The sequence below is a fragment of the Chanos chanos genome, chromosome 7 (genome assembly GCF_902362185.1).
Source record: "Chanos chanos chromosome 7, fChaCha1.1, whole genome shotgun sequence".
NCBI lineage: Eukaryota > Metazoa > Chordata > Actinopteri > Gonorynchiformes > Chanidae > Chanos > Chanos chanos.
This window is the reverse complement of record NC_044501.1, coordinates 6,934,784-6,951,444: the sequence shown is the minus strand read 5'-3', so window position 1 is coordinate 6,951,444 and position 16,661 is coordinate 6,934,784. Positions and strand designations below refer to the sequence as shown.

Sequence of the window (16,661 nt, the reverse complement as noted above, 5' to 3'; positions counted from 1 at the left end):
TAAATAGTTGTGTACATTTGCTTATAATAATCTATTTTGTTCTCCTTGAGTTGAAGCGCCTAAAAAGCACTGCTTGTCCCCGAATAACGGGTCCGGTACTTCATTATTTGTCACAGTTAGCGGACATAAATTAGCGGACATATGTTGCTGCAGTTCTGGGGCGTTTCTGAACTCGTTCCTTACGTCAAGTTTTTAGAGCCTGCTGTTGGACTTTTATTTTGAAAAACAAAAAAACCTAATCCACGACCCGAATGCTTGGTCTATGACGTTTAAAGTATGCGTCGGAGTTCCTAAATGTGCGCGCTAAAAGAGGGCTTTTTACAATCGGTAACAGTTCTCTCTGATAAGCTTGGTGCTACGTTTTCTGGACAAGTAGTGTCTTAAAATATAAGTATGTTCTCTCCTCGCGGCACCCCAGGCTCGGGGCGAAGACACACGACTAGAGCAGGCAGTAGAAAGAGTCTTGGTACACCTGGACTTCTGTTCTCCCCGCGACGGTCTTCATTGGCAGCGAGGTAATCAAAGCTTCAGATAGATACGATTTTTCTCGTTATACTGTCTTGAAACTACGTGTCTTCGGTACCAATGTGTGACTTTATTTAATGTTATGCTGTCGTCCATTGAAATACGATATTTCTGTGTAGATCTACTCCCACGCGCGTGCAAAGCTATGCGACCGTGGACACCGAGAAGTTCGACGTCCAAACATTCGGCTCCTCGCTGCCTGTCAAAGTCATGGAGGCGCTGACCATGGCTGACGGTGAATTAGCAGTTTTCTGTGGTTCTCGAGACTTTCATATAGCATGTCATATGTACTGTTTTCATATTAGTGACAATTCATTAATCCTGTCATGTGTCTGTCTGCCCGCTCGTGCTGTAGTGGACGACCAGATATCCGTTAAGGTGGAGGATTCCGGATGGGCTTGGATGGTCTGCGGAGAAAGACTAATCATTTGGAAGATCTGTCAGACCGCCGTTGCCAAGGTACAGTCTGAATGAAATGATCCTGCGCTCTGTCCCATGGCAGTGAACTAGTTCTGTCCGAACGTGACAGACGATGAAAGTAAAATGCATGTAATTATAGAGGGAGCATGAGCCTGTCGGTTTTCATGTATCGATTAAATTTACTGTTTCAGACCAAGACCAGATTGGTTTTATCTGTACAGACGTACACACCTATAGACTCACACACAAACACTAATTCAGCCGCGTCAACAGTACCGTTCTGGAGTGACCACCTCTCATTGGAGATGAAGCCATTTAATACAAAAAATTAAACTGGTATTTTAAAATTTTCTTTACGTTCTTTTATACCCCTCTCTTTCTCTCTCTCCCCACCTTCCCTTCTGTGTGTGTGTGTCTGTGTTTGTGTGTCTGTGTTTGTGTGTCTGTGTTTGTGTGTGTCTGTGTTTGTGTGTGTCTGTGTTTGTGTGTGTGTTTGTGTGTGTCTGTGTTTGTGTGTGTGTTTGTGTGTGTCTGTGTCTGTATGTGTGTGTGTGCGTGGCAGTTGTCTGTGTGTAAGGATCTGCAGTTACCGCCCAGTGAGTTTGCCTACAGTGCTGATCTTATCTCCATATCTGCCTCAGACCGACTGGAAACTGCTCCTGTACAGGTATGCGTTATAAACACGCTTCTTTATTTATACTGCAACTGAAGGTTCATAGGATTGTATCTGATCATACTGATCAGTGGGAAGCTGTTGAGTGTGCCTGTTTGCAGGGTGAACTGGTTCGAGGAGGTGTGTTGTACCCTGGTTATATTATCTGTAATTAGAACAAAACCTTAGAATCAAGTGACAGAGCTGCCCAATCAGAGTGGTCAAAACTAACAGCTGTGTTGTGATTGGCCAGTCTATCTCGGTGCTGGCGGTGTCTCCTGAGGGCATGGCTCGGTGCTGGTCCAGTCTTGCTCATGAGGGAACATATACAGAGATTGCAGCAGAACTGGGGGGGAACCTCTGCAACTTTGTCACTGCCGTCAAGGTGAGTAACGTTTACCTGTGTTTGGGTATCGTTCACGTTGGCTTATCTAATTTCACCCATGCTCCGACAAGTCAGATCGACATCTTGGCGAGACTAATATTTTGGCCTGAAAGTGTTTCTCTCTCTCTCTCTCTCTCTCATTCTCTCTCTCTCTCTCTTTTTCTAGGGCGGTAGTTTCATTGTATCCTCCTATGGAGGGCAGCTTTTGCGGATGGGGGCGGATGCTTCCGGAAAGCTCTGCCAGCGCCCTTTACAGCAGGGTCAGGGGGTCCTGTCTGGCATCGGCCGCCGAGTTTCCAGCCTCTTCGGCATCCGAGGACCTCCGACGGACGTCACCGTAAGAATTCATTTATTTATTTATTTGGTTGGTTGGTTGGTCGAGTGCCGAAGGTTGTGTTTTTGACCCACTTTGTTTAGAGTTTGTCTTTAGTAGTAGGTATTTCACCAGTAGTTAAAGCCCTTGCTGGGTTTTTTTTTTGTTTTGTCTTTTTTTTGTTTTTGTTTTTGTTTTTTGTTTTTTGTTTTGTTGGAGGGGGTGGATTTTTGTCCTTTTCTTTTCTCTCCCTCTCATTGTCTTCAGTTTCATTGTGTAATCTCTCTCTCTCAGAGTCTCCTCCTTACAATTTTTTTCTCCTTTTTATGACCTTCTTGCCTTTTCTCACCGTTCTTGTCTTTACCTGTACCTTCACCTTGACCTTTCTCTCTTCTCTCCATCACAGCATCCATACCTTCTCTTCACCGTTCCTGTCTTTCACTCCCCCTCTCACCACCTCACCTCACGCTTACCGGCTTGCCTCCCCTTTTCACCTCTTACCTCTTCTCCTCCTCATTTCCTATTCTCTCCTCTCTCCTCTCTCTTCTTTTATGTCTCCATACGCCCTTTATACGCCTTATCCCCATCTATCACCCATTTTCCCCCTCTTCATGCCGAATAAACACTGTGTTCTCTCTCTCTCTCTCTCTCTCTCTCTCTCTCTCTCTCTCTCTCTCTCTCTCTCTCTCTCTCTCTCTGTGTGTGTGTCAGGTGCACAGTGTGTTGTGGGTGAGGGAGTTGAGCTGTCTGTACACTCTGACCAGTGATGGCTTAAATAAATGGGTGGTGGATGAAAGTGGAGAACAGCAGCTCTACAGCTGGAACGCCACTCAGAGCCTCGCGGAGAGCATCTCAGACGCCATCTGGGTGAGTGTGTGCACACGCACACAAACACGCACACACACACACGCACCACACGGACATGCACACGCATGCTTGCTCAGAAACTATCCAGATCAGACAAGGTTTCATGCAGAGAAGGGGGGAAAAACACATGGCAGTCTGATATGGCCCAGTGGGTTGTGAAAAGCATTTTGAACTCTGTATAAAGGAATCACTTGTTTAATTGATTTGCTGTTCAATGGTTCTCTACAGACGCAACTACGTTCATGATATATCATGGTTTAGCACATTAGCTTGAGCAACCTGACTATATACTTATTGTTATTATCAGTATTATCAGTGTGTACTTTTCTCATGCGTGACAGTTCAGAATCAAATATAGTTCAATAATTTATTAAAAAATGAAAATAATATAATTTATACAAAGTATAGTATTCTTTTGCGGTTATAGTGAATGTTGTGTGTTGTGTTTGCGTGCTGTATGCTTTTAAACTCATTCAGGGGGAGTAATTAAGTGGTTAATTAGTACGTCATTGTAATTAACTGTAATTATCAGTGATGAACTGATTCTGTTGTCTGTCTGTCTCCTGCTTCTCTGGTCCAGGGCTCTGAGAGTAACTATGCGGAGATGAAAGAGGGAGTCAACATCAGCTATCTGGACCTGCAGCTCAGCCCGTCAGTGTTACACACACACACTCACACACACTCACTCACATTCACACTCACACACTCACTCACACACACACCCACACACACACACACACTCACTCTCACTCACTCTGAATTATAGCTTTTAAAGAACCACTCGGCCCCGCGTAGTCTTTAAATCATTATCTCTGTTTGATTAAGCCTTCATAATTACCGTAATTAAGCTTGCGTAATTATCCCTGTTGTCTGAAACCGAAATGAAGGAGTCCTCAGATGGTTCCCAGTAACGGAGCCAAAATCACCAAATCCAGATGGACACTCTTTGTTATCAGTCGTATTAAAACATCTGTTTGAAACAGTTATGCCTGTAAACATTCAAAAACATTAACACATTCGGACATTGTGTGGTGTTTTTGTGAAACTCAAGTCTATGTGAGATTTCCGTTAGTGATGTCTCAGGGGGTTTGTTTGGTTCAGTGTAAATACGGCTGGTTTATGTGATGCTGTGTTTTAGGGACGGGCTGGTGGTTTTGGCCGCTGCCTGGCACCCGGCAGACACTCCGTGCCTGGCCTACTTCTGCCTGGTTACGCTCCCCGACAACGTGAGTCAGGTGTCAGACGAACTCTCTGTAGAGGTCACCAAGTACAACCCTCCATTTCAGGTACAAATTCACTCACTGTCATCGCGGAGTATGACCAAACTCAGTGTAACAGAATAAAGAACTTGACTCGTATTCAGAACATAAAAACACAAAGGGTTACATGAGGAAATTCTCATTCTGTATGTAATAATTATAAGTGTTGTGTTTATATTTCAGTAGTTATTCTGTATATAATAAGTGTTGCGTTTATATTTCAGTAGTAATTCTGTATTCTGTATATAATAAGTGTTGTGTTTATGTTTCACTAGCTGTCTGCCTTTCTACTAGATGACTCATTTTACCCTTTTTTTTGTTTTGTTTTTTTTACCCAACACCAGACTGTGTCAAGTGTATTTCACTGGTTTCACTGAATCCATGGTGAGCAAATTCTCACCAGAATGACAACTCTCGGTCTGTCTCAGAAACCGCTGGAGTTTAATTGATCCTTTTCAGAAGCTGTCACCTCTGTGTTAGCAGGCTCTGACATCTCATTCAACAAACTCTCTGTGTGTGTGTGTGTGTGTGTGTTGGTTTGTTTATTTGTTTGTATGTTTGTTTTTCTCAGAGCGAGGAGGAACTGCAGAAGACCCGTCTGGTGTTGCCGCGGGCGACCAGCCCCGCGGCGTACCTCTACAACGAGGACCTGGTGTACGCCTGTAGCACGGGGACCGGCCGCGGTTCTCTGCCCGAGGAGAAGATCGCTTTCAACTCCCCCGGTAAGGTCGAGAGGTCGTGCGATCACCAAGACGACGGGATAAAAAAAAAAAAAGAAAAAGCTGTGTTTAACAGAACTGTGTTTGTGACAGTATTGTCAGATACTCCTGGTTATGTGTCTCTAGTTTTCTTGGGACAGAAGCTGGTGCTCTGAAATAACCCATTAAATGCCTGAATCCACCATATCTGTTCACTTTTAGACGTGAATTACAGTTAGTTTTGACAGCTGCGTGTTGACGCTGTAAGTTGAAAGGATATGAAAATGTATTTGCCTGTGTTTAGTGTTCCTGCCACAGACGGTATTGGTAGCTTTGACTCTTGTATTTTAATGTTTTCCTTTGTGTGGAGTTTGATGGTTGTCCTCAAGACATTTATTCTGGAAGCTACGCGTGTAAATACAGCCCAACCTTTGTAGAGTTTGATGTTCTTGAAGTAGTTTGTTTTTAGGATGTAATCTTTTGCTCTGCATCTGTGTCTCTGTCTGTGTGTGCACACAAGGATTAGTCATTTTACACTGAAACGTTTTGGTTCGACACTCAGAGAATGTCTGGAGATGGGTTTTTTGGTTTGTTTTTTTTTATTGCGTTAGCGATGTCATAACGGAAATGAATTCGTGATTTTTTTTTTCTACAACACCAGAACAGTCAATGGATTCATTTACTATTCATTCAGAGCTTTCCAGGCCTACAGTAACATCTTACCGCAGTGCAGCGTAGTGTTGTTTTGCGCTGAAACCCCTTTGGCGTTCGTGTCTTTCGTCCGTTGCAGGAGACCACATCCGCGGCGGTGGCGTTTGTGCCAACCTGCCCGTCTTCTTCTCCCAGAACAGTGGGCTCGTCGCCGTGGTAGCCAGAGAAAACGCTTCGATACTACCAGAGAACATGGAGGACTCTCTCTGCACTTCACTGGCTGGTCCTGGACCTGAGGTGAGCATTAAGACCGATGGATTAAGTTGAACCAGACCCCTGCTTGCGGATTGTTCTAGACTAAAACTCGGCCTTGCATTTATACTGAGGCGTGACTGCGAACGGGGGTGAGTCTCACTTAGAATTTACTAGTAAAGATTAAAGAATTCCCTTTTTCGTTTGCTTTTAAAGGGAACGCCTTTGGAGACGCCGCCGAAAACGGATACTGTTGCCCAGGAGGACAAGACGAAACGTCTGAAGTCGGCTTTCCTGCAGTTCTGTCGGTAAGAGGTTTCCCCAGAGTTTGTGAAATCCGACGATTTGTGCCCTTTGAACATGCTATTTAAATGTGCTGTTCAAGTGAGGCTTTTGTGTTCCAGAAATCATTATACAAACTCAACTTTTTTCCATTATAGTGGTTATCCTCCTTGTAATTAAATTTTTGGAGTCATGTTTCTGAAGGGTTTTTTTTTTAATTGACCCTCAAAATAGTCTTTTGTTTAATATGTGTTTTGAAATTCAGAGAGTATATCAGTTTGCAGCCTCCATGGGCTGATTCAGTAGTGTAGATTTAGCCAGTCTTAAAAGAGTAATTGTAAAAAATGTGGTTTCATCCTGTTTTCTTGTTTATTTCCTCCCCAGACACGATCTGCTTGGTGCTCAGAACATGACAGACGAGCTTTTCCCCAATGACGGAGAAGAAGGGGCGGGAGGAGAGCTGGACAAAGTCGTAACCCAGATTAACCTTGACCTTGTGGACGATTACCCTGCCTCTGACCCACGATGGGCCGAGTCTGTACCCGATGGTAAGAGAGAGAGAGAGAGAGACAGACAAACAGAGAGTAAGAGAGACAGACAGAATTAGGGAGACAGACAGTGAGTGTGAGTGAGAGATGGAGAAAAAAAATAGTTAAAAGAAGTATGTGTGGGGGGAAAAAAAGTCACTGAATTGGGAAAGAGTTAAAGGATAGTGTGTGAAAGAGGACAGAGCTAGACAAATGTGCATGCGTTTCCATAGAGACGATAAACAAGTGAAAAGATATGTCGAGAGGAGAATAAATCATATTTTACCCCAGCTGTATTATGGACAAGCCTCTCCTGGGTTATTAACTATAAGGGGATTATACCCATGACTGAAAAAGGAGGTCAGGTTGTTCTATGAAAGTATTTGTTTTTTGTTGTTTTAGGGGATTTTTTTTGTTTTTGTAAGTGTAATCTGTTTTGCTGTGTTGCAGAGAGTGCCGGATTCACTCTGACCTCTCTGATCCTCCTGCACCAGCTGGAGGACAAAATGAAAGCTCACCACTGTTTCATGGACTTCCTCTCACAGGTACCCACTGCTACAGTCACACACTGCTACAGTCACACACTGCTACAGGTCAACACTGTGTCAATCATGCACTGCATCAGTCACACTCAGTTACAGGTACATACTGCTACAACTTCAGACTGCTACAGGTACATACTGCTATTATCCCTCTCTCACAAACGTAAAAAATCAAAACCCAAGGAAAAGAGAGATTACACACTGCCACAGTCCCTCTCCTAAAACGATGAATATCTAACAGGGAAATCACCCCCAGTCATTATCATATGTATGCCCTGGCCCCCTGACTGAAGTATCAGCATGCATTTTTTTTTTTTTTTTTTTTTTTTAGTCGAGGGGTAATCTAAAACTAATCTCCCCGTTTTTTGTTTTTTTTTCAATGATTGGATACTTTGAATGAGCATGACACTGTGTGAGCCTGCAGTTTGCAAGCCTGGTGAAGAAATCAGGGTTGGGCCTGTATGTGAATCATGATGGGAAGAAACTGATTAATAACGACAGAAATATCAGCATTTCTCACACACTGAATAAGTAACCCCCCCCCACCCCCTCACATCCCCCACCCCCAATTCAGATGGGCTTGTTGGATCGGTTGGGCTCTGCGACGGTGCGCTCGTCTCCCATGGCAACGCGGCTGTTGCTGTGCGAGCACGCGGAGAAGCTGGCCGCGGCCATCGTGCTGAAGAACCATCACGCCAAACACCCCGAGCTGGTCAACACCGCCATCCTCTCCGCCCTGACGAAGAGCAGCACTGAGGTTCCCGCCAGCCTCACGCCTGCCGACGTCTTCTTCAGAGAGGTACAGGAGAGGCAAAGAGAGTGTGTGTGTGTGTGTGTGTGTGTGTGTGTGTTTGGGTGGGGTTTGCTGGGTCTGGTATTTTTTTGTTTGTTTGTTTTGTTTTGTTTTTCTCTTAGTGAGGTAATTCGTATGAAATATAATTCCCCCCCGCCCCATATTTTCTGTTTCGTTGATTTTGTTTTTCCAACTTCTTTGTATCTCTTTAGAATATCATCTGAGAGGTCATGTTGTAGTTTTGTGATCATTTTGTGTGTGTGTATGTGTTTGTGTGTGTGTGGGTCTGGAAGTGAATTGAGAAATATGTTGATATTTTTGCATGTCTTATATGCTCAGAAGCCTAGAGAGGAAACACAACCAGCTCTCAACTCTCTCAGCACAGAAATTATTTAGATACAGACTGTGTGTTTGACACCTGATATCTGGTTTGTGTGTTTTTGTGTGTCTGTGTGTGTGTGTCCAGGTGTCTCAGATTTCGTCCATCTTTGAGTGTTTGCTGGATGAAGAAGAGAAAGCCCTAAAGGAGAACCCTGTTGATTCTGTCCAGTGGGCCGAAGTCGTACTTAACGTCAACAATATCATAAAGGTATCTCAGTACTGTACACCACACCCCTCTGTGCCCTGGCTAACACAGACCCAGACACACGCATACATAACTTTACTGTACATACATGACTGCTGTCATAGATCTTCATATATGCATATTTTTACATACATACATAGTGTAAGTGTGTGTTTTGTAAATGTTTTATTGTGTAAATGTTGTAGGATATGCTCCAGGCCGCAGGGCAGTACAGAGAGACGAAAGCCTCTCTCTACAGAGCACCTGAAAATTCAGCTCCTGAACCTGAGTACATCCCCTGGACAGGTAACACACACACACACACACACACACACACACACACACATACACGGGCAAGTACTACAGAGCACAGTCATATACTAGCTCACACACACACACACACACACAGATGTATAATGCTGAACACATGGACGAAATGGCTCTTAAATGAGTTTAAACATTTAAATCTAAAATGTAAAAAGACTGAGAGGTGCAGTGTCTCCGTGTTGTGGGGGCTCGTCATGGGGGAAAGCAGATTCAGAAATCAGCCAGTATAAAAGGCAATATCTGTCATGACACAGTCGGTGAAAAGAACAGGACTGTTCCCACTGGGTCTCTGATTGGCTGTTCCCACGGAGTCTCTGATTGGCTGATAAACTTCCATTCATTTATTCTTTGTTCGTTCCTTCGGTTTTTGATCCACTGGTGGGAAAGGCAAAGTGGTGTCTGTGAAAGGCAAATCTGTCTGTCTGTCTGTCTGTCTGTCTGTCTGTCTGTCTGTCTGTCTATCCAGCCATCCATTTGTATATCTCCATATCCATTCATCCATACATCTGTGCATTTCTCCACCCATCCATCCATCAGTCTATCCATCCATCTCAGTCAGTGTGTTATACTCAGTGTGAGTCCCTTCTATAAAACCTTCTCCCCCCTCCTCCTCCTCCCTGTCTCTCAGCGTCTGGAGGTCCAGGTGGTGTGCGGACAGCCATAAGCCGCCAGCATGAGGTCATCCTGAAGATGGTGTACCCTCACGCCGACTCAGAGCTGCGTAACGCTCTTAACGAACAGTTGGTGGCGCTGTTGGACTCTCTCCTGAGCGGCTACGTGGCCCAGCTGACGTCTCTGCGCCGACCGCTTCAGCAGGAGAGATACAACGCGCTGGAGCTGGAATACACACAGAGACGCTCCGAGCTACTGAGACCCCTGTGTGAGTGAACACACACATATACACACACACACACACACATACACACACACACACACACACACACACATACACACACACACACACACAGAGACGCTCCGAGCTACTGAGACCCCTGTGTGAGAGAACACACACACACACACAAACATACACATACACACACAGAGACGCTCCGAGTTACTGAAACCTCTGTGTGAGTGAACGCACGCACATACACATACACACACGCACATATACACACACACACGCACGCACACACACACACACGAACTGGGGCTAGAAAACACACAGAGACGCTCCGAGCTACTGAAACCCCTGTGTGAGTGAACACACACACACACACACATACACAGAGACGCTCCGAGCTACTGAAACCCCTGTGTGAGTGAACACACACACACACACATACACACTCACACGAACTGGAGCTAAAATTTTTTTTTTTTTGCCTGTAAGAGTTCCTTTCTTCTCTTATCCAAATGTCACATCCCGTATGGTCTCTTACACGGGAGACCCTGTGTGTATTTCTGTTGCATTACAGACGCATGTTAGCTCTTTTTTTTTTTTTTCTCTCTATCAGTGGAGCATCGGCAGTACCAGTGGGTGGCGGCGTTGGCTGAAAAGTACTGTGATTTTGACATCCTGGTCCAAATGTGTGAGAGGACAGAGAACCAGAGCCGCCTCCAGCACTATATGACCAAATTCGCCGATCAGGTAAAAAAAAAAAAACAAAAAAAAAAAAACCTCCGACCCCGCTGTTTAAAAACGTATCCGAAAGCAAAAAAGTCATCTTAAAGGGGGTTTTAATGTTCTTAGCCCGTGCAACAAGAGTTAGTTTTCAACCGTGTCAATGAGAGTCTTCAAATATTTTTTCCTTTAAAATCGGATGGTTCAAGCCAGTGTCATTGAAAGAAACAGTTATTATATCACACGATATAAATTTTACTCTCTTTGATGTGACTCACTCTGCCAATCAGATTCATGGTTAAAGCCATATGGATATGCCAGTGACCAATCAGATTCATGGTTAAAGCCATATGGATATGCCAGTGACCAATCCAGTTAAAAGAGAGGGGGAAACATTGTTAGAAGTAAAACATCAGAGAGGAGATGCACTTAACGCACAGGTCCCAAAATGGTTTTGTTTTTCTTTGCCTTTTCTCATCAAACAGCATGCGCAAACCTTTTTTTTAATCTTTTTTTTTATGGTAAACTGGAAGTTGAAATTGAAGTTGAAGTCAAAACATTTCACAAAGTACAAGTTTTCTGCAGAGTGACTTAGAATCCTTCTCATACTATCATGGTCCTTCTTTCTGAAAAGAATATACTTTGTTTTTTTGGTTTTTTTCCTTTTATTTTCTTTTCAGCACAAAACTCCTTTGGTGCCCTTGTGAAGCAGAGTAATGAATTATAGATTAAAATAGAGCAGTTTGAAACAGCAGTTTGAAAGTCCATGACTTTACTGTGGTAACTATAGTTTAAAAAGTCTGCGTCTCATGAGCTTCCTTCCTGTGATAATTAATTTAACTTAATCAGGTCTCTTCATAGAGTGTTTCCTGATTTTTTTTTTTTTTTTTTTTTTTCTTTTAGCCATTTTTTTTCTCCTTCGTTTTTCTTCTAACCATATGATGTAACACTGTTCAGTTCACTATAGTTTAGCTGAATTTGAGAAGAACTACAAACAGGTTCTTTCGAAAATTGTAGATAAATTGCACCATGCAATACACTGTCTGTTACTCAAACCACAGTAAACTTTAGTACAACACCTTATAGGTTAGGAATAGGAATCATTTTTAATGAAGCGTTTGGCCCTGATTTGTCCGTCTTTCCGGCAGAACTTCGCAGACTTCCTGTTCCGCTGGTACATGGAGAAAGGGAAGCGTGGGAAGCTGCTCTCTCAGCCAATCATGCAGCACCAGCAGCTCGCCAACTTCCTGCAGGCCCACCAGCACCTCAGCTGGCTCCACGACATCCACGTCCACGACTACCAGAGCGTAGGTCTTACACACACACGCTCACGCTCACGCTCACACTCACACACACACACACACACACACACACACACACACCTCAGCTGGCTCCATGACATCCATGTCCACGACTACCAGAGCGTAGGTCTTACACACATACACACACACACACACACACACACACACACACACACACACACACACACACAGCTCAGCTATCAACATGACATCCACGTCCACGACTACCAGAGCGTAGGTCTTACACACACACACACACACACACACACACACACACACACACACTCACACTCACACTCACACACACACTCACACACACACACACACAGCTCAGCTATCAACATGACATCCACGTCCACGACTACCAGAGCGTAGGTTTTACACACACACGCTCACGCTCACGCTCACACTCACACTCACACACACACACACTCACACACACACACACAGCTCAGCTATCAACATGACATACACGTCCACGACTACCAGAGTGTAGGTTTTACACACACACACACACACACACACACCTCAGCTGGCTCCACGACATCCATGTCCACGACTACCAGAGCGTAGGTTTTACACACACACTCACGCACAAACGCACACACACACACAACTCAGCTATCAACATGACATCCACATCCACGACTACCAGAGTGTAAGTTGTACACACACACGCACACATGCGCACACACAGAGCTCAGCTATCTACATGACATACATGTTCAGGACTACCCGAGTGTAGGTTTTACACACACACACACACCCCTCAGCTAGGAATACCATATACACATTCAGAACCATCAGTATAGGTTTTCTCTCATACACACACCTCAACTGGAGAGACCAGTTAGCTCTTCCAGAGGGAAAGTCAGCTACACCAGTCAGCTCACCATATGACTTACACAAAGAGGACTTTGGCAATGGAGGCATCACACATACAAAAAAAAACCAGATTGAATAAGCATTGCGTCAATGTGAGGATTCTGAGTGACTTGAGTCTGATGTGAATATTAGAATCAGTTGTCAGTACATACTGAACTCCCCCCCCCCCCTCCCCCCAGGCCCATAAGACCTTGTACGGTCAGGCCAATATGGAGACGCGATATTTTGTCAAGAAGAAGACACTGCTCGCGCTCAGCAAACTCACGGCCTTGGCCTCCGACATGCCCGATGCCCTGCGACAGAAACAAGTCGACGGTGAGAGAGAGAGACACACACACACACACACACACACACAAACTGCCATTTTAAACAGTCTGTAGTCGCCGTCGTGTGTTTATTATAACCTGTGATGTCATACTGTTGACAGTTTACACTTCTGCATTACTACTGTATTCTGTTCTACAACTGCACCTGTTTTTACTGGCAGCTCTTCTATGTCCTCACACAATGACTCACCAAGCCAAGTCTTGACTATCATAAGTGAATAGCATAACTGAATAAATATGTTGGTTGTGTATGTGTGTGTGTCTGTTTGTGTTTGTGTTTCTGTGTGTGTGTGTGTGTGTCTGTGCCTGTGTTTGTGTCTCTGTGGGTCTGTGTCTGTGTGTGTGTATCTGTGCCTGTGCTTCTACCTGTGTTTGTGTCTCTGTGGGTCTGTGTGTGTGTGTGTGTGTCTCTGTGGATTTGTGTGTGTGTCTGTGTGTGTGTGTTTGTCTCTGTGTGTGTGTGCAGACATTATTGAGCAGGAGCGATTCTTACTACATCAAGAGACTCTGCCCAAAGAGCTCCTGGAGGAGAAACAACTGAATCCAGATCTCATGCCTGTACTCAGCGCACACAACCTCATTAATGTGAGAACATCTACGCACACACACACACACACACACACACACCCTTTCTCAGCACACACAACCTCATTAATGTGAGAACATCTACACACACACACACACACACACACACACCTTTTCTCAGCACACACAACCTCATTAATGTGAGAACATCTACACACACATACACACACACACACACACACACACATACATACACACCTTGTCTCAGCGCACACAACCTCATTAATGTGAGAAAATACACACACACACACACATACACGCCTTTACTCAGTGCACATGACCTCACCACATTCTTATTTATGTAAATACAAAGTCCCTCACATATTCATAAGCAAAACAAACCTACACACACGAGCTCGGCACAAATCATATTTTGATTTGACTGTTGTGGCCTGTAAAGCCCCTTGAGACTGTAAACAGTGATATTGGGCTCTAAATAAACTTGAACTTGAACTTGAAATAGTATTGCCTATACTGCATTACTCACTGAAAAGTTCACACACACACACACAGATAACCCTCTCCACGTACACACACAGTGACCCACCCACTCACTCATTCTTTTTCCTCTGTTTTCAGTTTTCCGCCCACAAACTCCAGCTAACGATGCCTTTTCTCTCTCTCTCTCTCTCTCTCTCTCTTTTTTTCTCTCGCTCGTCTCTTTTGCCGTTTTCCCTCGTTCCCTGTAGCTGTACATTTGCGATGAGAATCGTGATGCGAACGAGTACGACTTTAAAAAGGCGCTGGACCTGCTGGAGTATATCGATGAGGTAACAGATCTGTATGAACAGATTCCGCATGTGTAAATGACACACAGTCACTATAGGTAGTCACTGCATCACCTCTATCACAGCCTATAGAAAAAAACAGGCGCAGCGAAGAATCACACTGTGAAACGGAGATACCATAACACTATAGTAATAGTAATACAATAGTAACAATACTATAATAATACTGTAGATACTATAACCTGTGTTCAGAGCAAACAACCATTTGACAATAGTGTGTAATCTGTATTGGTAACTATAATCTTATCTGTGTTCAGAGCAAACCACCATTTGACAATAGTGTGTTATCTATATTGACGACAAATAGATGTTTGACTGTAATGTACAATATGTTTTTTTTTAATGTATAGAGATTTGACATTAATGTATAATCTCTGTTGATAATACATGGATGTTTGACATTGTGTATGTGTGTATTTATAGGTATTTGAAATTGGTTTTTAATCTTTATTTATATTAGTAAGTATTTTAGACCAGTGTAAGATCTGTATTAATAGGTATTTAAGACCAGTGTAAGATCTGTATTAATGTAGTAATAATATGTGAGGCCAGTGTAAGATCTGTATTAATAGGTATCAGAGGTGAGTGTAAGATCTGTATTAATGTAGTAATAATATTTGAGGCCAGTGTAAGATCTATATTAATGTAGTAATAATATTTGAGGCCAGTGTAAGAGCTGTATCGGCAGTGAAAAGGTGTCTGACTGTGGTGTGTGTGTGTGTGGTGTGTGTGTATCTGTAGGAGGACGCTGTGGACATTGAAGCTCTTAAATGTGAGATCTTCGCCAAGGCGCTGAAAAAAGACTGGAAAGAGAAGTACGAGCCCTCTTCTTCTTATCTTTTTTCTTGACTGAAGATGGCTTCCTCTCTCTCTCTCTCTCTCTCTCTCCCCCCCCCCCCCCCTCTCTCTCCCCTCCCCCTCACCCTCTCGCTCACTCGTTCGTTTAATCGTTTTCTTGGAAAGCCATTCTAATGCTTTTCACATCTCAACACTAGTGCAGCTGGAACGCCAGAGTGATGTGAACACAAAACTGTTTTTACTGTCAGGGACTCGTGTGCTGAAATGGCCAGGTTTGCCGTATTAGTTTGAAATGTGCGTGTGTGTTCTTGTTGGGCTTTCATTAAGCTGATGTTTCGATTTTTTTTTTTCTTTTTCTTTTTTTATGTAGTTGGTCATCTGCTGATCCTAATGATGATCCTCTTGTGGCAGCTAAAGACAGCAACTTCATCAGAATCCTCCAGAAACTCGCACAGGAAGGTACTGTTAAACGCACACAGAGACACACACACACACACATACTCACACACCCACCCACTCACAAAGTATAGCTACTTCATCTTCAGAAATTCATACCAGAGGGTACTGTTAAACTCACTTAGACAAAAACACACACACACACGCGCACACTTTTATATTTTTTTTCTGCTGAATGCGCAATTCTGTGCTCAACACCACACAACATTAACTAACCAGTTCTGTCATGCCGATACCTCTACCCGGTTTAGGAACAGAACTAGCTTCAGAGCTGGCATTTATGAGGTGGAGTGGTTGTTCTTTACTGTCTGTGGATTCCCTCTGTATAACTAGAGATAGACTGACATGGATGTACGTCTGTAACTGAAAACGTTCGTCACTCAAGCAGCTCTTGACGTCGGCCTTAAATAAAACGAGAGACGTACAAGCAGAAGCAGAAACTTTTGCCTTTTTTTTTTTCTTTCTTTCTGCTCCGTTCCTGTGTTTAGAAATTAAACTAATTAAACAGGCACGGATATGCACACACACACAGGCTCTTACACCAATCTCTGGTTCTGCCCTCCAGGTGTTTCTCTACAGACGTATTTGCCGGATGTCAAGGACCTGCTCCAAATGGAAGAACTGGAGAGTATGAAGTCAAAGCCCTACTTTGAGTTTCTCGTCAAAGCAAACTATGAACATTACCTACAAGCCCAACTGTAACCCACCAATCACATGCTCTCAGTCTACACTTGAATACAACTATCTTTTCCCTCTTTTTTTTTTTTTTACTTTTTTGTGTGAAAATGGCAGTTTCCTAATAAATTGTTTATTTCTGTAATTGGCATCTGTCTGGTTTTTTTTTTGGTTTTTTTTAATTGAAGAGTATATATCGAATATGAAAAGTATAAAGGGTGACAG

At 43.6% G+C, this 16,661-nt stretch overlaps 1 protein-coding gene across 1 annotated transcript; it reads left to right on the top strand.

Moving 5' to 3' along the window:
* The first annotated feature begins 393 nt into the window (after nucleotides 1-393).
* Nucleotides 394-16,463, top strand: nup133 (nucleoporin 133). Its single transcript, XM_030780372.1, has 26 exons — nucleotides 394-515; nucleotides 645-760; nucleotides 881-984; nucleotides 1,508-1,612; nucleotides 1,851-1,982; nucleotides 2,149-2,319; nucleotides 3,007-3,162; nucleotides 3,743-3,813; nucleotides 4,301-4,448; nucleotides 4,993-5,143; nucleotides 5,910-6,067; nucleotides 6,239-6,330; nucleotides 6,689-6,852; nucleotides 7,282-7,376; nucleotides 7,948-8,172; nucleotides 8,633-8,755; nucleotides 8,938-9,037; nucleotides 9,687-9,938; nucleotides 10,516-10,649; nucleotides 11,771-11,929; nucleotides 12,988-13,123; nucleotides 13,601-13,719; nucleotides 14,409-14,489; nucleotides 15,249-15,322; nucleotides 15,676-15,764; nucleotides 16,327-16,463. Exons 1-26 carry the CDS (start codon nucleotides 394-396, stop codon nucleotides 16,461-16,463), a joined length of 3,414 nt encoding a protein of 1,137 aa, XP_030636232.1.
* The last annotated feature ends 198 nt before the right edge of the window (nucleotides 16,464-16,661 follow it).